The 22,782-nt window shown below is 40.4% G+C and overlaps 1 protein-coding gene across 9 annotated transcripts in view; it reads left to right on the top strand.

Annotated features, from left to right (window-relative positions):
- The window catches only part of ITCH (itchy E3 ubiquitin protein ligase), a 131,964-nt gene that overhangs the window by 67,485 nt on the left and 41,697 nt on the right, over positions 1 to 22,782 (top strand). For 8 of the 9 annotated variants that reach the window (XM_033186153.1, XM_033186157.1, XM_033186155.1 and 5 more), the window contains 5 exons: positions 472 to 655; positions 2,678 to 2,773; positions 5,761 to 5,935; positions 10,308 to 10,377; positions 18,370 to 18,454. In XM_033186153.1, the coding sequence (XP_033042044.1) occupies positions 472 to 655; positions 2,678 to 2,773; positions 5,761 to 5,935; positions 10,308 to 10,377; positions 18,370 to 18,454 (610 nt within the window). Of the gene's footprint in view, positions 1 to 471; positions 656 to 2,677; positions 2,774 to 5,760; positions 5,936 to 10,307; positions 10,378 to 18,369; positions 18,455 to 22,782 lie in introns of those variants that run through there. The other variant, XM_033186162.1, reaches the window with a different exon arrangement.

A 22,782-nucleotide genomic window follows, 5' to 3' on the forward strand; every position in this document is an offset into this window, starting at 1 on the left:
AAGGTGTAATATATGACCAGTTACTATTTGTAAGAATATTATTGCTTATCAGTCAGACCTTCCATATTATAACCAACATAAAAAATTGGTCTGTAATCTGCAGGGTTTCACAGGAAAGCAGTTTTAAAGAGCTGGAAAATTAATAAATGAACTTAAAATACCAAGGAATATTAATGATTTCCTATTCTAAAAGTTTTTATTTCCTATGACATCAGGAGATCAGAGAACCTGTACATGCTTTGTAATTAATAATAGGACATAGGGGTAGACAGGACCTTAAGAAGTAAACAAGCCTATTAAGTGGCAGCGTTGGTTATTTCCATTACTTACTTCTTTAAGTAATTTTCACCTGTGTATCTACATCTTAAGTTTTATATTTGTCATCTGCCTTTTATTTGTTACAGTTAAAATTCTATCCTGAATTTTAGAAAATAAAAGATTCTTTTCCTATTTTCCCCAAATCTTTTATAGCATCTGTCAATGGGTCACCATCTGCCACTTCTGAAAGTGATGGGTCTAGTACAGGCTCTCTGCCACCGACAAATACAAATACATCTGAAGGAGCAACATCTGGATTAATAATTCCTCTTACTATATCTGGAGGCTCAGGCCCTAGGCCATTAAATCCTGTAACTCAAGCTCCCTTGCCACCTGGGTGAGTAACTTTTGAAATTAACATACATTGTCTTTAGTCTTCTCCATAAGCCTGCTTATTAATAAGGAAAATAATAGTAAACAACAGTAAACTCCATTATTTCAATCACTCCTTTTAAATTGCTTTATTTTGAGATGGAGTCTTGCTCTATCTCCCAGGCTGGAGTGCAGTGGCGCGATCTCGGCTCACTGCAACCTCCGCACCCTGGGTTCAAGTAATTCTCCTGCCTTAGCCTCCCTGGTAGCTAGGATTACAGGTGTGCACTATGAAGCCCGGCTAATTTTTGTACTTTTAGTAGAGACGGGGTTTTACCATGTTGGCTAGGCTGATCTCGAACTCCTGACCTCAAGTGATCGACCCACCTCAACCTCCAAAAGTGCTGGGGTTACAGGCATGAGCTACTGCACCCAGCCGACTGTTTTTATGATATTATAACTGATTTTGGGGGATGTAGAGTCAAAATGAACAAGGAAAACACACCATATTTGAAATCTTCAGGGCAAAGTGGAAAAATATATTTTTTCATCAATGGACCCTGAAAGTTAACCAAGGCCAATTAATAAAATAATCACCTAATTCCAATTGCTTTTTTCTTTGAGGGGGAAAAAAATCCCTTTTTAATATCAAAATTTTGTTTCATCATAAAATCATTATAGGCTGGGCATGGTGGCTCACGCCTGTAATCCCAGCACTTTGGGAGGCCGAGGCGGTCAGATCACCTGAGGTCAGGAGTTTGAGACCAGCCTGGCCAACATGGTGAAATCCCATCTCTACTAAAAATACAAAAAATTAGCCGGACGTGGTAGCGGGTGCCTGTAATCCCAGCTACTCAGAATCTGAGGCAGGAGAATTGAATGAACCTGGAAGGTGGAGGTTGCAGTGAGCCAAGATCACGCCACTGCCCTCCAGCCTGGGCAATAAGAGCAAAACTCCATCTTGGGGAAAAAAGAAAAATCATTATAGCAAAGTGATAGATAATTCAGAAAACTGAGAAAATTTGTGCTCATAATCCCATTTTAATCTCTACTGATTATTTTAAGACTATTTTCATAGATTGTTTTTAAGATACTCAAATGTAATTTTTTCTTGTTTATTTTTCATTTGTTTGTTTGAGATGAAATCTTGCTCTGTCACCCAAGCTGTAGTGCAGTGGTGGGATCTCGGCTCACTGTAACCTCCACCTTCCAGGTTCAAGTGATTCTCCTGCCTCAGCATCCCAAGTAGTTGGGATTACAGGCACCTGCCACTATGCCTGGCCAATTTTTTTTTTTTTTTTTTTTTTTTTTGATATGGAGTCTTGCTCTGTCGTCCAGGCTGGAGTGCAACGGTATAATCTTGGCTCACTGCAACCTTTGCCTCCCAGGTTAAAGTGATTCTCCTGCCTCAGCCTCCTGAGTAGTTGGGACTGCAGGTGCCCACCATCACATCCAGCTAATTTTTGTATTTTCAGTAGAGACAAGGTTTCACCATGTTGGCTAGGCTGGTCTTGATCTCCTGACCTCGAGTAATCCACCCGTCTTGGCCTCCCAAAGTGTTGGGATTACAGGTGTGAGCCACTGCGCCCTAATTTTTGTATTTTTAGTAGAGTTGGGGTTTCACCATGTTGGCCAGGCTCATCTTGAACTCCTGACCTCAAGTGATCCGGCCGCCTCGGCCTCCCAAAGTGCTGGGATTACAGGCATGAGCCACCACGCCTGGCCATTTGTTTCCACTCAAATCCTGATTATACCCTGATTGACAGTGACTTTGGTATCCTAGCTTGACTGACCTCAAGCCTCTTTAGGATGTATTTTCTCCTAGAGCAGATACTTGCGTAGAAGAAGTTGAATTCACTGTGTGCCACCGCCTGAAGATTACATTTCTTCGCTGTATTCTTAAATTGTATTTGTATCATCTTTCTAAACTGATATCCTTATTTGCCTTAGTTCAATAGTGGTCATTTAATGGAAAAGGCAAAGACAAGATTAAAAAGCCAAGTAACTCATGCAAGTATTTTACCAGCCTTCTAATTTTGTATTTAAGTTGGGAGCAGAGAGTGGACCAGCACGGACGAGTTTACTATGTAGATCATGTTGAGAAAAGAACAACATGGGATAGACCAGAACCTCTACCTCCTGGGTAAGTATCTGAATTTAAAAAGAATAATTTTATTTAGTCAGAATTGTGGATTACGTCTGTATAGTCTTCCCTACATTTCTGTTTTACTTTTTCCTGTCAACCCTTTCTCTGTCCACTTTGTTTTGTGGTAAGTACAAATGAGAAAGAAGAGAGCTAGACAACTGATTAATTCAGAACCTGATAAATGATTTTTGTTTTCATTCATATTTCTTTCTTTTTTTCTTTATTATATAGAAACAACATCTTGCTGTGTCGCCCAGGCTGTTTTTGAACTCCTGAGCTCAAGCCATCCTCCTGCCTTGGCCCCCCAAAGTGCTGGTATTACAGGTGTGAGCTATCACGCCTGGCCCTATTTTCACTCATTTCTGACCTAAAGATTCCCTAGGTTGGCTGGACGCAGTGGCTCACCCTATAATCCCAGCACTTTGGGAGGCCGAGGCAGGCGGATCACGAGGTCAAAAGATTGAGACCATCCTGGCTAACACGCTGAAACCCTGTGTCTACTAAAAATAAAAAAAAAATAGCCGGGCATGGTGGCGGGTGCCTATAGTCCCAGCTACTCAGGAGGCTGAGGCGGGAGAATGATGTGAATCTGGGAGACGGAGCTTGCAGTGAGCAGAGATCACTCCAGCCTGGGTGACAGAGCAAGACTGCGTCTCAAAAAAAAAATTTTTTTTCCTTGACTTTTCTTGTCTAAACTGTTTACCTGTTTACTAATACCGTAGTTTGAGTATTAGTTTCTTCAAGGGTAATTATTTAAATGAATAAGAATTAGAGCCCCATCATATATTAAAATGAAGTTCTTATTATATTAAAAAAACTGTATTTAATAGCAAAATCATTTCAAATTAATTGGGGAAATGAAGAATATATTAATACATGGTGTTAAGCCTTTAACATTAACGTTATAGTCCAGGCGCAGTGGCTCATGCCTGTAATCCCAGCACCTTGGGAGTCTGAGGTGGGCGGATCACGAGGTCAAGAGATCGAGACCAACCTGGCCAACATGGTGAAATCCCATCTCTACTAAAAATTAAAAAATTAGCTGGGCACCATGGTGTGCGCCTATAGTCCCAGCTACTCGGGAGGCTGAGGCAGGAGAATGGCTTGAACCTGGGAGGCGGAGGTTGCAGTGAGCCAAGATTGCACCCGTGCACTCCAGCCTGGAGACAGAGGAAGACTGTCAAAAAAAAAAAAAAAAAAAAAAAACCAAGAAATCTTATATAAAATAATTGGAGAAAAAATATTTTTTAATCCAGAGGAATATCAGTAGCAAACATGGAAAAATACTTAACCTTGTTAGTAATCTGAAGGAAATATACCCTGAAAAGGTACTGTTTTAGTTATTAAATTAGCAGATAATATCAAGTGTTGGTGAGGAACTTTACCTTATTAATTGCTGCTGTGGCTGGGCACAGTGGCTGATGCCTGAAATCCTAGCACTTTGGGAGGCCAAGGTAGGATAGCGCTTGAGGCCAGGAGTTTGAGACCAGCCTGGGTAGCATAGTGAGACCCCGTTGCTATAGAAAGTAAAAAAAATTAGCTGGGCATGGTGGCATATACCTGTGGTCCTAGTTAATCAGGAGTCTGAAGAGGGAGAATCTCTTGAGCCCAGGAGTTCAAGATTACAGTGAACTGTGATCGTGCCACTGTACTCCTGGTCAACAGAGCCAGACCCTGTCATCCTCCCTGCATCTGCCCACCATAATTATGTATTAATACATACCATAATCCTCTATGTGAAATTTATCCTAAAGAAACAATTCAAAGGAAGAAACAATTTGCTGCATTAAAGATATTCATTGTTTTATTTTTTATAACATCAGAATATTGGAAACCACCCTAAATAACCAACCAGGTAGAAATCATGAAATCATTCGATTCATTTATGAATTATGTTCATAATCAACACAATCAGTTATGTTTCAAATGTTTTATTTAGAACATTTGTATCAATATTTACTTACATATTTTGTACCCATTTAAAATGATAGGAAGTTAGCCAGGCTTGGTGGCTCACTCCTGTAATCCCAGCACTTTGGGAGGCCGAGGTGGGCAGATCACCTGAGGTCGGGAGTTCGAGACCAGACTGACCAACATGTAGAAACTCCGTCTCTACTAAAAATGCAAAATTAGCCAAGCGTGGTGATGCATGCCTGTAATCTCAGCTACTCAGGAGGCTGAGGCAGGAGAATCGCTTGAACCAAGAGGCAGAGGTTGTGGTGAGCCGAGATCGCGCCATTGCACTCCAGCCTGGGCAACAAGAGGGAAACTCTGTCTCAAAAAAATAAAAATAAAAAAATAAAAACATAAAAAAAGATAGGAAGTTAGTTGTGTTCTTGCAAAAAATTTTGTGTGTGTTTGATTTATTTTTTTTTTATTTTTGAGATGGAGACTCACTCTGTTGCCGAGGCTGGAGTGTATTGGCATGATCTCAGCTCACTGCAGCCCCCACCTCACAGCTTCAAGCAGTTCTTCTGCTCAGCCTCTCGCGTAGCTGGGACTATGGATCTGTGCCACCACGCCTGGCTAATTTTTTGTATTTTTGGTAGAGATGGGGGCTTCACCATATTGGCCAGGCTGGTCTTGAACTCCTGACCTCAAGTGATCCACCCACTTTGGCCTCCCAAAGTGCTGGGATCACAGGTGTGAGCCACTGCACCTGGCCAAAAAGTGCTTTTTGATATCTGTCCAAAGCTATAAATTCAATTTGTGTCCCTGTTATGACTGAAACAGTGAAAAGAACATTGACAAGAAGCTCAAAACTTAATGACTGTTTGAGACTTACTCACTAAGTATGTATTGCATTTTAAGAACCTAACTAATGGATCTTACGAACTTTCAAGAAGTAAATTTATTTAAAAATACATAAAAGACTCCATATAAATCAAAAGTAGTTTCTCAAGGTGAAATCTTCTGTCTGTTTCACAAGTATTTGTTGAATTAGCTTGTTTTTTTTTTTTTTTTCTTTTTTTTTTCTGATTTAGCTGGGAACGGCGGGTTGACAACATGGGACGTATTTATTATGTTGACCATTTCACAAGAACAACAACGTGGCAGAGGCCAACACTGGAATCTGTCCGGAACTATGAACAATGGCAGCTACAGCGTAGTCAGCTTCAAGGAGCAATGCAGCAGTTTAACCAGAGATTCATTTATGGGGTGAGCAGGCTGTTGTTTAATAAACTAGTAAGAGTATTTTGTTTCTAGCCCCTTCCAGCATATGTCATGGAAAGCACTAAAAAGAAGGTACAAGTAGCATGGCAACCCAGTTGTTGCTGTTAGTAGGTATTATTTTTAGACCTCGTCTGGGGTATTCTGTGTGTGATCTAGTCTTTCCTTTTAGTAATTTGCTTAAGTCCAACTTCCTTTTCTTTTTAATGTCAAAAATAAGCAAAAAAGAAGGACAACTTAAAATTCATGAACAAAAGAATAGTAAAAATAAACTCAAGCAGCTTGAAAATAATTAAAACATTTCTAAATTTGCTAGTGACTTGGGTCTAAGAGCATCTGACTCTAACGTGGTTGTACAAAACTGATGATAGAGTTTAACCACTTTTTACCATTTGGAGGTAAGGCTTACCTAAAAAATTATTTGGTACTCTGGCAGACTGAAGAAATTTGATCCTTTATAGGATTATGTTTACTGTATTATTCTGTCTTTAAATCTTTGTTATCTTTGATATAGAATCATTTCCCGGCCGGGCGCGGTGGCTCAAGCCTGTAATTCCAGCACTTTGGGAGGCCGAGACGGGTGGATCACGAGGTCAGGAGATCGAGACCATCCTGGCTAACACGGTGAAACCCCGTCTCTACTAAAAAAATACAAAAAATTAGCCGGGCGAGATGGCGGGCGCCTGTAGTCCCAGCTACTCGGGAGGCTGAGGCAGGAGAATGGCGTAAACCCGGGAGGCGGAGCTTGCAGTGAGCCGAGATCGCGCCACTGCACTCCAGCCTGGGTGACAGAGCGAGACTCCGTCTCAAAAAAAAAAAAAAAAAAAAGAATCATTTCCCTTCTGGAAACAAATGGTTTAAATTTTACATATTTTCCTATAGAGCAATATTGCAGTAATAGTGTAAGTACACCAAAATCTTCCTTTGCTATGCAGTCTTTGGTGGTAGGAATTTTGTAATCTCTCAAGTCATACAATATCATTGATCTTTTCTCTGGAGGAAAAGGAAAATAATCCATTGAGAAATTTGATTCTCTGTGCCAAACAAGATGGATTTGTTATATAGAACCTAAATGGAAGAAAATCAAGTCTTAAAGAGCTCTGGAGAAAATGCCCCTCTCCATCACCATCTCTTCTCCTCCACTGCCATTGGTATCATCCCTGTTAGAATTCATCAGCGTAAAACAGCACCTTTCACATTCCTGTCCTGACCAGGCATGGTTTTATTCCTTTTCTTCATATTCTTGCCTATTCCTGATACCTCATCATCATAATAGTCAGCACTCACTGATGTAGACAAATTCACCTTTATCAGCAGCCTTCCCTTTGTTCCCTGCTTAGGACTCAAGTACTTTTCTTTCATATAACAATTTTTCCTGCCACTTTCTCTGAACAAATGTTAACTATATTTCCCCTCCCAGTGGTTTTAAAGCTGAAATTAATTGTGTCTCTTGTGTACTTTACCCTTCTTTTCATTTTTTTTTTTCTATGCTGTTTTACATCTTCTTTTCTAAATTATAATCACCTGTGGTATGCCTGGCCAAATTTCTTCTAGGTTTGAATGCCTAGCTTGCCTGCCTTCTTTAAAACTAGTTTCCACATGGGTGTTCAGTGGAAAGAGCATGGGCTTTGGAGTCAGACACGTCTGGGTTCAAATCCTGGTTCCACAGTTAACTTTCTCTGTATGACTTTGAGTAAGTTACTTAACCTCATCAATACTTATTTCCTTTATCTGTAAAATAAATACAGATATAAAATTGCCTCAGTTTTTCTGAGGATTCTTTAAAATAAAGTTCCAATATATTTGGCACGTACTGAAGGCTTAGAAACGTTAGTTCCCATCTCTTCTTTTCTTCATGTTCACCTCTGTATATGTACCCTTTATCTCATTTTTGCATTACACAATCTTTCAAAACATTCTTTTAGAAGAGAGATTTAGCAGATTTCTGGAGCACCAACTGTATATTTTGACTACTGTAAATCTGACCGATTTAGGACTCGGGGTCTTCAGAATTTTTTTTTAAGGGCAGCTTCTCCTTCATCATCTTGTTCCCTCCCACCAATCCAACATAATCTGAACAATTTTCTGAAATTTTTACTCTTTGTACTTGATGTAGAGTGGTTTGAAATTACATAGAATCTAAACAGCCTATTTTAGTTAACATAGCCAAAGATATAAGATGAAATGAATTAATTTAACATCCTTAATAACATTTACTTTAAAAATGATGGGGTGTTGCTGAGAAATAGTATGTTTATTGAGTATATGAAGTGGCCTTTGGCTGCCATTGTTGTTGTGACTCTTACTAGCATACAGAAACTGTCATGCACCCAGCATTTTAAGTCTCAGAGTGGATGTGGTTGATGATAAAACACTGTGTAATGGTTCTTCCTAGTCCATGGCTTAATTGTGCATGTCCCTAGTTTATCTGTCCAGGGAGAGCCAGTGGGGTTGACTTCAGTCTTAAAATTGTCAGTACAGTATGTCTTGTGCCAAACTTTTCAGACCTCACTGTAACTTGGGCTCAGACCTTTTGTAGTGTTTCCTGCTGGCCTCCCTGTCCTCACGTCTTTTCATAATCGTGTCTATCAGGAGGAGGGAGGTAGTTCTCGACAGCACTAAATCCAAGTTATTATATCAGTAATGTAATATATCTCATATCCTTCAAGACCTCATCAATCAATCAGGTTTCTGTAATAGGCCAGTGACAGGGGGTTGGAGGGGATGGGTAAAGAAACAAAAAGAGATAGCGAGGGAGCTGCTCTATATTGAGATTTAGGAGAAACAACCAAATGTAACGTAAGGACTTTGTTTGGATCCTGATTTTAACAAATAAGCAATCATGCATTTAATTACAGATTAGGTATTAGATGATAAAATTAACATTGATTCTTTACTACATGTCATAATGACATTGTGATTATGTAAGAAAATGTCAGCTGAATGCAGTTACTCATGCCTTTAATCCCAGTACTTTGGGAGGCCAAGGTGGGCGGATTGCCTGAGGTCAGGACTTTGAGACCAGCCTGGCCAACACAGCGAAACTCCGAAGCTCCTTCTCTACTAAAAATACAAAAATCAGCTGGGCGTGTGGCGGGCGCCTGTAATCCCAGCTACTCAGGAGACAGAGGGAGGAGAATCACTTGAACCTGGGAGGTGGAGGTTGCAGTGAGCCGAGATCATGCCACTGTACTCCAGCCTGGGTGACAGAGCAAGACTCTATCTCAAAAAAAAAAAGAAAAAAAATTTTTTAGAGAGGCATACTAAAATATGTAGAGGTGAAATAATGTTTGATTTTCGCTTCAACAAAGAACAGGAGAAAAGGGATAAAGAAACTTGGCTAAGTCTTGATCAGTGTTGAATCCTGGTGCTGGGTATGTGGGATTCATTGTCCTATTTTACTTGTTTTTTTTCTTCCCCATAAGTAAAATTATGTTTAATGCAGTTAGACTCTTGTTTATCTTACTAAAGAAGAAAGGGTTTAACCAAGTCTTACAGGGTGACCATATAATTATCTCTACTTAATTATACATTTAAATCAAAACATTTAATATCCCTACACGGAGTCGTATGACTTTTGTTTTCTTTTTCCAAAGGTTGACTCTTACTTTGCTTTTATCTTATCTAGCCAAATCTTTCTCTCCACCAGTGTGATCATTGGAAACAGAACTTTTTTTTTTTTTTTTTTTTTTTTGAGGCGGAGTCTTGCTCTGTCGCCCAGGCTGGAGTGCAGTGGCCGGATCTCAGCTCACTGCAAGCTCCGCCTCCCGGGTTCCCGCCAGTCCCAGCTACTTGGGAGGCGGAAACAGAACTTTTAAGAAGTCTTCCGTACAGTTCTAGGCTCATTAACACTTTCCAGCTGGAATCCTTTCCTTTCACTCATCTGACAGCCCGCTCTTCCTATTCCCCCAACTCTCTTCTCATAATTCTTTGTATGTCACATGTTCGGTATTTGATCTTCTGTTCTTGAGTTACACATGCAATATTTTTCACCGTCATCTGATGATTCTGGGTACTGGTATTATAAATTACTTTTGTGGGGGGTTTTATGTTTTTCTAATTTGTAAATTATTGATGTAAAATTTGTAGCACAGAGGAAACAATGGTCATTTTGGGGATGAGGATTACGTATTTGTATAATATTTTAATTTTAAATAATTTTAAATGTTAGGTAATGTTTGCACAGGTTTCTTTTAAATCAAACCAAAGTGTATTGGCATTTATCCATAACCATGTGACACTTCTTTAAGATGGCAAACTCTCTGTGTTATACATTGCCAGGAAAGGGAAATCAGAACTCATAAGCTTGCTGTCAGATAATTTGTTGTTAATAGTTTCATCACTTCTTGGTTCTTTTTAGAATCAAGATTTATTTGCTACATCACAAAGTAAAGAATTTGATCCTCTTGGTCCATTGCCACCTGGATGGGGTAAGTCACATGAGTTTCTTCATTGAATTCTGTCATTTCATTTTTTTTTCCCTCCAATTCTGTCATTTTAAAACAGATATTTATGTCTGATACTGTGCTGTTGCTTAAGTGAATGTCTGGGAAGTTTTTTTTTAATGTATCAGTTTAATTTACAAGTAGGCCTTAAATTCCCCAAACATTAAGTGGACTCCTTAAAACTTTTATTGAGACTCAGAATTATTTTACTCTTCTACAGTTTAAAAATACTGATCACCCAGCAATAAAAAAGGAATGGGCTGTTGATACACACAGTAGGTCTGGGTGGACTTCAAGAGTAATTTGCTTAATGAAGAAAGTCAGTCTCAAAAGATCACATCCTGTGTGATTTAATTCATATAACATTCTCAAAATGACAAAACTAGAGATGGAGACCATATTAGTACTTGTCAGGAAACAGGGTAGGTGGGAAGTGGATACAAATATTAAAAGGTAACGTAAGGGAATAATTATGTGATGATGATGATTCCATCATACAAGATGATTCTGTATCTTGATTTTGGTGATAGGTGATTACATAAATGTATACATGAGATAATGCATAGAACTATACATTTACAGAAATGAACTCAGCTTTTAAACATGGTGAAAATTTAACAATGTTTGTGGTTAACAATAATGTACCAATGCCACTTCTGTGGTTTTGATACTGTACTATAGTTATATAAGATGTCACCCTCGGAGAAAAATGAAGTATATGTGAGACTTTGTGCAATTTTTTACATCCTGTGAGTAATAATTAATTCAAAATAAAAAGCTTTTAAAAATTTTGTTCAGAGTTTGGTTAAGTTGGCATTATCTGATAGAAGAGTGGAAGGAGCACATGTGAAGGTGTCAACTTCATGCTCTGTACCATGGAGCTCATGAGCGTATCCTGTTATTGAGGATATTTGATACCTCAGTTATTAAAATAGACCTTAATAGACTTTAAGCTGGACCTACCCTAGTAGGTTCTATTTTATAGTGTTATGTAGTACTCATAGCATTATAACAAGGTTTCAGAATAAAGATGGCAGTATAGAAAGTTTTGCATAGAAGCAAGATAATAATATAATAGAAAGTGGACAGCAACATAAAGCCCATTGTGGAACCAGAGTTTTGTCCTAAAGAGCTGAAGATATTTCATAATATTGGGATAAATTCAGAAAGTGATATTTCTAGATTGGGAAAAATTGGTCCTCAAGATACATTGCTCTAGCAATACCGAGTAATGGAGAAAAAATATTGGTGTGTCAGGATCACATGAATGGGGTTAATAAATGCTACTGGTGGTGTACACTTTTCGTTGAGAAATCTCTTTGCTCTTATTTAAAGGTATCTATTCTCAAAACACTTCTGTGAGTCAATAAGGTAAAAAAAAATGTGTTAGGCCATACTTAACAACTGTTATTGTTATTAGCTTATAACAACAGGAGGACATACGAAAGTTGTGGGCCAGGTGCAGCGACTTATACTTCATAATCCTAACACTTTAGGAGGCTGAGGCAGGTGAATCACTTGAGCTTAGGAGCTCAAGACCAGCCTGACCAACATAGTGAAACCCCGTCTCTACTCAAAATACAAAAAAATTAGCTGGGCGTGATGGCGCATGCCTGTAATCCCAGCTGCTCCGGAGGCTGAGGCAGGAGAATTACTTGAACCCAGGAGGCAGAGGTTGCAGTGAGCCGAGATCACATCATTGCACTCTAGCACAGGCGACAGAGCGAGACTCTGTCTCAAAAAAAAAAAAAAATTAGCCAGGCATGGTGGTGCTTGCCTATAGTCCCAGCTAGTCTTGAGGCTGATGTGGGAGGATTGCTTGAGCTTGGGAGTTTGAGGCTTCAGTGAGCCAAGATCACGCTATTGCACTCCAGCCTGGGTGACAGAGCAAGACCCTGTCTCAAAAAAAAGAAGAAAGCAAGTTGTGAGTTTCTGTCTTTACCAAAGCCTGGCAGCCTGGAGTTAAGGAGTCCTCTGTCTGTGTTGAAGCCTAAGAGTGGTCAGTGAATGGTTAGTATGAAGTACTTTAGGAGAGGGGATGTTGCCCTTACAAGGCATATTAAACTTAACCTGTCAGATTGCGTTCCCAGACATTGATGGTTTTATTTCTAGAGTTTCCCAGCTTTATTTCTAGAGTTGTATGCCTTATGTTAAAGAAGGAGAAAAAAACTCATGCACTAAAAGGATATATCCAAACGATATGTATTTATCCTCTTAATTTTATCGCAGGCCAGGCATGGTGGCTCACACCTGTCATCTCAGTGCTTTGGGAGGCCAAAGTGGGAGCATTGCTTGAACCCAGGAGTTGGAGACCAGCCTGGGCAACATAGTGAAAACCCGTCTCTATAAAAAAATACAAAAAATAATATGGGTGTGGAGGAACACCTCCGTAATCTCAGTTACTTGGGAGGCTGAAGTGGGAGGATCACCTGAGCCTGAGAAGTCAAGGCTGCAAGTAGGCCGAGATTGTGCCACTGTGCTTTAGCCTGGGCAACAGAGTGAGACCCTGTCCCAAAAAAAAAAAAAAAGGTTGCAGAAAAACTATGACCTGCTTCATAGTTATGGTCAGAAACAAACTGTTTTACTCCTTCTCTAGGGCAGGTGTAGAAAAAATTGCCTCTTGCTTATAGGAACCTGAATTGCGAGCTACATTTCCTTTATCAGAAAAGCCTTTCCTGCAAGCTGGTCCTTGCCTTCTGTATTCATCGTTTTCTTTAACATCCAGATCTTTCTCATTTTTACTTTGGCCAACAATGCTTTGCTAGAATACTGTGTTAAAGATCCAGCTTAGCCAGGTTATTAGAGTCTTGTTCTGTTATCTTACAGTCTGCTTATTTTTAGGTTTCACATTTCACATGTTGAAGTAGTGCCCCTTCCTACAGGTGTTTATGATTATCCTACTCGGACTGAGCACTACTTTATAACCCGCTGCCTTTGGGGCATATACCTTACTTGTAGAACCAGTGACAACACTGATACTATATCAGATGAAGCGACCCACCTGACATACTTTCAGGATTGACCCAGGTTGATAGAATCCCAGATTACAGCCTGCACCCTTTCAGACTTTTATATGCTAAGACTAGACATTACTACCTCATAAGCTGACAGTGAAGAATTTGTTTTTTAGAGATGGGATCTCCCTGTGTTGCCCAGGCTGTTCTCCGGCACAGTAATTGCACACTACAGCTTTGAACTCCTGGCCTCAAGCAATTTTCTTGCCTCAGCCTCCTGAGTAGCTGGAATTACAGTTGTGTGCCACCATGCTTAGCTAGGCAATGAAGAATTTTTAACACATGCACATACTATAGAGGGTAGAGAACAAAGAACACTTTTGGTTCACCAGTATTATTTAATAGGGCTTTGTGTAGGTGCTTCTCCAATCAAGTATGAAGATATTTCCTAATTTTCCTCGTTACTGTGAAAGAATACATAGAATGACAAGAAGTATCTGTTTTTTACTGTTTTATTCATCAAGTCAGGAAGTATTCTAATGTGCATTTGGATTTGATGTTCAGTAATTTCAGTATTGTTTATCATGTGATTTTTCTTTTGTTTTTTTGGAGACGGAGTCTTGCTCTGTCGCCCAGGCTGGAGTGCAGTGGCCGGATCTCAGCTCACTGCAAGCTCCGCCTCCCGGGTTTACGCCATTCTCCTGCCTCAGCCTCCCGAGTAGCTGGGACTACAGGTGCTTGCCACTTCGCCCAACTGGTTTTTTGTATTTTTTAGTAGAGACGGGATTTCACCGTGTTAGCCGGGATGGTCTCGATCTCCTGACTTCATGATCCGCCCACCTTGGCCTCCCAAAGTGCTGGGATGACAGGCTTGAGCCACCGCGTCCGGCCTATCATGTGATTTTTCAACAAAGAAATCAGTTCTACAGCCACAGCACTTCCTCTCTGAGCCTTCAGTTCACAAGTGTGTCAAGGCTGATCTCAGCAGCATATACTTAGAATATATACGGGAAAAATATTTGCTATTAATTTTCTCTTGCCTCATGTTATCTTCTGAAAGGAAAATCTTGGTCTGAAATCTGAACTTTGCTGACAGGTAAAGATGAACAGCAGTTACAGTGGCTCACGCCTGTAATCCCAGTACTTTGGGAGGCCAAGGTTTGTGTCCAGGAGTTCGAGGCCAGGTTGGGGCAACATGGTGAAACCCCATCTTTACAAAAAAATACAAAAATTAGCCGGGTGTGGCATGCCTATAGTTCCAGCTACTTGGGTGGCTGAAGTGGGAAGATTGCTTGAGCCTGGGAGGTCAAGGCTGTAGTGAGCTGTGATTGTATCACTGCACTCCAGCCTAGGCAACAGAGTGAGACTCTGTTTCAAAAAAAAAAGAAAGAAAGAAAAAAGTTGAGTATGTGCTCAGCTATGTACTTACGGTATTATTTTTAGGTTATAAAAATTATTTGGATATATATATTTAAACGAGAAAGCGAATTCTGGCGAGGCGTGGTGGCTCATGCCTGTAATTCCAGCACTTTGGGAGGCTGAGGCAGGTGAATCACCTGAGGTCAGGAGTTCATGATCAGCCTGGCCACCATGGTGAAACCCTGTTTCTACAAAAAAATACAGAAATTAGCTGGGAGTGGTGGCGGGTGTCTGTAGTACCAGCTACTTGGGAGGCTGAGGCAGAAGAATTGCTTAAACCTGAGAGGTTGAGGCTGCAGTGACCTGAGATCGCGCCACTGCACTCCAGTCCAGCCTGGGTGACAGAGCAAGGCTCCATCTCAAAAAAAAAAAAAAGAAGAAGAAGAAGAAGAAAGAGAGAATTCTATATTCTGCAAATAAATTTTTAAAATTTAATGCTACTGCCAAGACATGAACTTACCTTGCTGTCATGTTAACAAGAGCAAGCTGTAACACTGTGGGTGATTATGTTTTTCTTTAGAGACAGCCTTTGAGTTGGTGATAAGCTTATGCACACTGAAGATGCTTTGACCAGCAAAACCCATGTGTCATGAGAGGCAGAGTCCCACTTTTCTGTCTATTATGCACAGTGGAGTTCCATTTTCATTTTAAGCTCAGCTGACATAGAAGGTAGCTTTTTTTTTTTTTTGAGACGGAGTCTGGCTCTGTCGCCCAGGCTGGAGTGCAGTGGCCAGATCTCGGCTCACTGCAAGCTCCGCCTCCCAGGTTTACACCATTCTCCTGCCTCAGCCTCCGGAGTAGCTGGGACTACAGGCGCCCGCCACCTCGCCCGGCTAGTTTTTTGTATTTTTTAGTAGAGACCGGGTTTCACTGTGTTAGCCAGGATGGTCTTGATCTCCTGACCTCATGATCCGCCCGTCTCGGCCTCCCAAAGTGCTGGGATTACAGGCTTGAGTCACCACGCCCGGCAGAAGGTAGCTTTAAACGTCAGAATCAAGTTTGTGATACTCACTAGTTAACATCCATTGTAACCTCTGTTATCACTACTACTTGAAATCATGGAATCAGTGTTGGAAATAAATATTACCAAATACGAATTGACAAGACTGTAATTTGGCCTAAAACTGATCCAAATGATCTCAAGTGTTATTTGAAAAATAGTTACCAATTTTTCTTTTTCTTTTTCTTTTTTTTTTGTTTTTGAGATGGAGTTTTGCTCTTGTCGCCCAGATTGGAGTGCAGTGGCACCATCTTGGATCACTGCAACCTCTGCCTCCTGGGTTCAAGCGATTCTCCTGCCTCAGCCTCCCTAGTAGCTGGGATTACAGGTGCCCACCACCATGCCCAACTAATTTTTGTATTTTTAGTATAGATGGGGTTTTGACCTTTTGGCCAGGCTGGTCTCAAACTCATGACCTCAGGCCATCTGCTTGCCTTAGCCTCCCAAAGTGCTAGGATTACAGGCGTGAGCCACAGTGGCCAATAGTTAACCAATTTTTCAAACCACAGGAAATAAAAATTAGCCATGTCAACCTGGATTAAGCTTAAATTTTTGTTTAAAATGCTGATTTTTAGAAACTAAGCTTTTCAAGAAGTTTGAATTCATTCTATGATCTTTAATACATCAATTATTAATTTTGAGACATGTTGAACAAATAAAAAATTTAGGATACAGGAAGAGTCCCATCTTTTGAAGAATTCATTGGTAATGGGACAGAGAAGTCAGTATTTCAAAATTAGCAGAACTTAAAATTTCAAGTCTATTTAACTTGTTTATTTAAAAGAGAAAATTATACCCACTTTTTTTTTTTTTTTTTGAGACGGATTGTTGCTCTCTCGCCAAGCTGTAATCCAGTGGCACCATCTCAGCACACTGCAACCTCTACCTCCCAGGTTCAAGCACTTCTCCTGCCTCGGCCTCTCGAGTTGCTGGGACTGCAGGTGCACACTGTCATGCCCAGCTATTTTTTTTTTTTTTTTTTTGTAATTTAGTAGAGACGGGGTTTCACCATGTTGCACAGGTTGGTCTTGAACTCCTGAGCTCAGGCAATCCACCCGCCTCAGCCTCCCAAAGTGCTAGGATTACAGGCGTGAGCCACTGTGCCCGGCCAGTATCCACATCTTCTAAACCTTAATGGGGAGATCTCAGGAAAGAAGGTAAAATTTTGTAGACTGGGAACAAGAAAACAAGGAGAATTGTAAAGCAAGAGGCAGTTGGGGAACAAGCAGCAGCTTTAGATGCAGTAATTAGAGAACTGAGTTCTGTTTCCTATCCCTTGTATAGAAAGTTACTGTAGATATTTAGGATTTTGGAACTGGGTATATTAAGGAATGAGATATGTTAAGTATATTAAGAAAAGAAATCAGGTCTTTTCTAATTGAATAATGCCTGGCATATACCAAAAAAATTACATTATTTCCTTATTTTATGTATATTTTTATATATTATATGTGCGTGTGTGTGTGTGTGTATACATATATATATTTTTGTTGTTGTTGTTGTTTGTTTTTTGAGACAGGGCTCACTGCAGTCTTGACCTCCTAGGTTCAGGCGACTTTCCTGCTTTAGCCCTGCAAATTGCTTCTGTGTCCCATTACCAATTAATTCTTCAAAAGATGGGACTCTTCCAGTATCCTAATTTTTTAATTTGTTCAACATGTCTCAGAATGAATAACTGATATATTAAAGATGACAGAATGGATTCAAACTTTTTTAAAAGCTTAGTTTCTAAAAATAAAATTGCGCAAGTTGCAGGGCTGAGGCAGGAGGATTGCCCAAACCTGGGAGGTCAAGGCTGTAGTGAGCTGAGATCACACCACTGCACTCCAGCCTGGGTGACAAAGTGAGACCTTGTATCCAAAAAAAAATATATATATATATGTATGTCTGTGTGTGTGTGTGTATTTACATATACAAATTTATATTTAATATATATTAAATATATATATTAGTGGGCTGCCAGCACGGCCCACTAATTTTCTTATATTTTTTGTAGAGATGAGGTTTCACCATGTGGCCCAGGCTGGTCTCAAACTCCTGAGCTCAAGCAGTCTACCCACCTTGGCCTCCCAAAGTGCTGGGTTTACAGGCCTGAGCTACCCCGCCTGGCTCCTTATTATATTTTAATGATGTGGTATGGAAAAAAAAAATCCCTAAATGGAGACCTGAGTTTCCATCTCATCTCTGCTACTTAATTCTGAGGTTTCAGGTAGATTATTTAACCTATCTAAGTTTTCTTATCTTAAGGATAAAGATGAATTCACCTACCCTATGGGACCATTAAGAATAAAATGAAGGTCCTGTGTGAAAAACCAAATATCTGTTCATTATTCTTGCTGCTGTTAGTTGGATTGAGTAGAAAGGTCCTATGATTATAAAGTACGTCTATGTAGCTTCTAAGATGTAATACTTCTATAACTTCAGTAAGGATGTGCATTTAATAGTCAAAGAATAAATTAAACCTTTTAAAGCTGTGATTTAAAAACTGTAAAATAAACAGTGCAATGAGAAATGGGCAAATTCAGATAATTTTATTTTACCTTGAGCAAGAAGACTATGCCAATGCTAATGCTTTGCTTTCCCCCGCCTCTGCCTTTCCCAAAGAGAAGAGAACAGACAGCAATGGCAGAGTATATTTCGTCAACCACAACACTCGAATTACACAATGGGAAGACCCCAGAAGTCAAGGGTAAGAATAGTTACTTGTGTATATTTAATCTCTTAAAGATTATACCTTATTTCTAACAACTGAAGAAAATCAAAGTTCATATTCTTTTGCCAAAGACCTAAAACATTAATCACCTACATACTTTGGAAAGAGAAAATTATACTATTATTTTCATCTAATGGAAAGTTTGAAGATTTCTTCAAAGTACAGGAAAAAACTTTGGCTGGGCATGGTGGCTTATGCCCATTATCCCAGCACTTTGGGAGGCCAAGGAGGGAGGATTATTTGAGGCCAGAAGTTCAAGACCTGTGTAACCAGTGAGACCCTGTCTCTACAAAAAAAAAATCCCCAAAAGTTGGGTGTGTTGGCATGTATACCTGTAGTCCCAGCTACTTGGAAGACTGAGGTGGGAGGATCACCTGAGCCCAGGAAGTCAAGGCTGCAGTGAACCGTGATTGTGCCAGTATGCTCCAACCTGGAGGACAGGTTTAGGCCTGTTTCAAAAAAAAAAGATAGAAAAAACAAAAAAATTATCTGGCACATGAGAATATACTTATTAACATATATATATTATTTTTAATTACTAAGAACAGATTAGTGATTCTAAATCAGGATTTCTTAACCTGAGATCACTGGTTAAAGAATCCAGGGTATGTGGCTTCAAGGGGGAAGAAAATACATACTCAGTTTTATTACTCTTTAATGGAAATTTAGTATCTTCTTCCATTATGAAAGTAGGCTACTACCATGTAGGATTAAGAATGCCTAGGACTTTGCCATCAGTAGAAGTCAAAGGGTGTTAAAAAATATTCTGTGGTTGTTGCAGATATCTCTTTTTTTTTTTTTTTTTTTTTTTTGAGACGGAGTCTCGCTCTGTCGCCCAGGCTGGAGTGCAGTGGCCGGATCTCAGCTCACTGCAAGCTCCACCTCCTGGGTTTACGCCATTCTCCTGCCTCAGCCTCCCGAGTAGCTGGGACTACAGGCGTCCGCCACCTCGCCCCGCTAGATTTTTGTATTTTTTAGTAGAGACGGGGTTTTACCGTGTTAGCCAGGATGGTCTTGATCTCCTGACCTCGTGATCCACCCGTCTCGGCCTCCCAAAGTGCTGGGATTACAAGCTTGAGCCACCGCGCCCGGCCTGTTGCAGATATCTCTAAATACTTGTTTACATACATCATTACAAGGACTTGCTAGTTAATTTATTAATAAAGAGATATATATATTATCACAAGGTTCTCTCTTCGTTGCCCGGGCTGTTCTCAAACTCCTGTCTTTAAGCGATTCTCCTGCCTTAGCCTCGTGAGTAGCTGGGATTATAGGGATAATGTTTTGACAATTATGTATATATAATGGTTTATCTTTGTAACATTTTATACTAGTATGCATATTAGTTTGCTAGGGTTGCCTTAACAAAGTACCACAAAGGAGGTTGCTTAAACTACAGAAATGTGTTGTCTCAGGGTTGTGGAGGCTAGAAGCTTGAGATCACGATGTCAGCAGGGCCATGCTCACTCCGAAGATACTAGGAAGTGATCTGTGCCAGGTCTTTCTCCTGGCTTCTTGTAGCTCCTTGGCTTGTGGCAGCATGAATCCAGTCTTCACATGGCATTCTTCCTGTCTATATGTCTATCTGTACCCAAATTTCCTGTTTATAAGGACATCAGCCCTAGAGGATTAGTGGCCCACAGTACTTCAGTATGACCTCATCTTAATACATCTGCAGTAACTCTGTTTCCAAATAAGGTCACATTCTGAGTTATTGAGGGCCAGGATATAAACATGCATTTGGAAGGAGGACAGTTCAACCCATAACAGTCTATAATACTATGCATTTATCAGACTGCCAGAAGATTCCATTCTGCAAGGAATTTGGCAGACTGTACAGTCAGAGGACACAGTCCTCCACAAAACTGCTGCGCTCACTTCAGACATCAGCTACAATATTGGGGGTCCAAAGGACGGCTCCAGACCAACTGCCTACAAATTTTGGGGCCCCCACCACCACTCTTAGGTATGATAAGTTACTAGAAATACTGAGAACTCATTGAAACCTCTTATAGTCACATTTGTTATAAAGAAAGGATACAAAATAAAACCAGCAGAAGGAAGAGGTGCACAGGGCAGAGTCTGGGAGGCTCTGAATATCCAGCATTGTTGTGGGACAGTGCACTTTGAGGTTGAGTATCACCAACCAGGGAAGTCTCTGGTATCTAGGGTTTTTGTTGGGGCTTAATCACATACTGCCCTCATGGGTGACCTTTTGTCTCCAGTCCTTACTGGAGATTTGAGCTAATGCCCTTAGTCTCTAGTTCCTCCAGAGGTCAGAACTGATGTGTCGTGTCCCACAACCTCCATTATAAATCGCATTATTGACTGTCCAGTGGTCAAAGCTTCCAGGCAAACAAGGATATTCCCAATACGCAGTGCATTCCAAGGGGTTAAACATCACCACCAAGTTGCTAAGGGCAAAAGCCAGACCTCTCTTTTGGTATAATTATAATTTGAGCACAGATATTCCATGGCTCAAAAATTTTAAAAACTTTTGTTCTGAAGGTATGGTTTAGGTTGCACTGAGCCAAGATCACACCGCTGCATTCCAGCTTGGGCAACTCTGCCTCAAAAAACTAAAACTAAAAAGAAGATATGCTTTAAACTTAAAATAGCTTTTTCTGCCTACCAAGAAATGACCATTTTCTTTTTAAATGGAGTTACTGCATTTACTTAAATTTATTCAATTTCCATAAAGGAAGAATGAAGAATTTCATAGATAACATTTTCTTCCTTTTTAGAATTTTTCTAAGGATATAATTGAAGTAGTCACCTTTCTATAATTTGCTACCATTTTTTTTGTTTCCCCTTAGATGTTTAAAGTTTTATGGCTAAAGTTAGAATTCTGTTTTAACAACACAGATGACCTAGTTCTATCTATTTTCAAGACAACAGCTGGTTACTGAGCCTATCTTGCAAGTGTAATTATAAAAATTGAGAAACCTCTTTTTTACATTTTTGGTAGTCTATTTTATCTGACATTTGTATTCAGTTAAGTGAATACAGCTTTGTTGTTGTCGTTGTTGTTGTTGTTGTTGTTTGAGACGAAGTCTCAGTCTGTCACCGAGGCTGGAGTGTAGTGACATGATCATGGCTTGCTGCAGCCTTGACCTCCTGGGCTCCAGCAATCCTCCTGCCTCAGCCTCCCAAGTGACTTGGGCTACAGGCATGCGCCACCACACCCAGCTTTTTTTTGTTTTGTTTTTTGTTTTTTGTTTTTTGAGACAGAGTCTTGCTTTGTTGCCCAGGCTGGAGCGTAGTGGCGCCATCTTGGCTCACTGCAAGCTCCGCCTCCTGGGTTCACGCCATTCTCCTGCCTCAGCCTCCCGAGTAGCTGGGACTGCAGGTGCCCGCCACCACGCCTGGCTAATTTTTTGTAGTTTTAGTAGAGACAGGGTTTCACCGTGTTAGCTAGGATGGTCTCGATCTCCTGACCTCGTGATTCTCCTGCCTTGGCCTCCCAAAATGCTGGGATTACAGGTGTGAGCCACCGCGCCTGGTCGAGATTCTTTCTCTCAAAAAAATCTCTTTTTTGAGTTGCCTTAGTAGAAAAACAATAGATAATATGGGACAAAGGGAAAAGCTTCATTTGGAGGTGTGACAGATCATATATTATTTAAGGAAGTGCTGAGTGGCCATACACTGTGAAATCATGGGATTCATGAAAGGGAGTTAGAGGTTTGGGTGCAAAGATAAATCTGAAAGGGAACATTGAGGCCAGAGTATAGAGGCTGAGTGAATGCCATATGAAGAACTTTAGATCATAATCATTGGTAACGGTGGAACAGTGATAGTACTTTACAGAGACAGCTAATTTAATAAGATCTCTATTTTAGGAAGATACTCTATTAGCAGTATCAGTATAAGAGCAGGCCTAGAGTGAGATCAAATGAGGAACACGAGTTAGGTGACTGTTGAAAAAATGCAGAAGATGGCTGGGCACAGTGGCTCATGCCTGTAATCCTAGCACCTTGGAAGACTGAGGTGGGAGGATCACAAGGTTAGGTGTTCAAGACGAGCCTGGCCAACATGGTGAAACCCTGTCTCTACTAAAAATACAAAAATTAGCTGGGCACGGGCATGGTGGCAGGTGCCTGTAGTCCCAGCTATTCGGGAAGCTGAGGCAGGAGAATCACTTGAACCTGGGAGGTGGAGGTTGCAGTGAGCCAAGATATCGCAGCCTGGGTGACAGAGCGAGACTCCATCTCAAAAAAAAAAGAAAAGCAGAAGAGAAAAAAAGCCAGAGAAAGGATGATGTTGGGGATTGGAAATAGAAATGAACACGAAGACTTCTAAGGCAG

The sequence above is a fragment of the Trachypithecus francoisi genome, unplaced genomic scaffold, assembly GCF_009764315.1.
Source record: "Trachypithecus francoisi isolate TF-2019V2 unplaced genomic scaffold, Tfra_2.0 Lachesis_group21, whole genome shotgun sequence".
Taxonomy (NCBI): Eukaryota; Metazoa; Chordata; class Mammalia; order Primates; family Cercopithecidae; genus Trachypithecus; species Trachypithecus francoisi.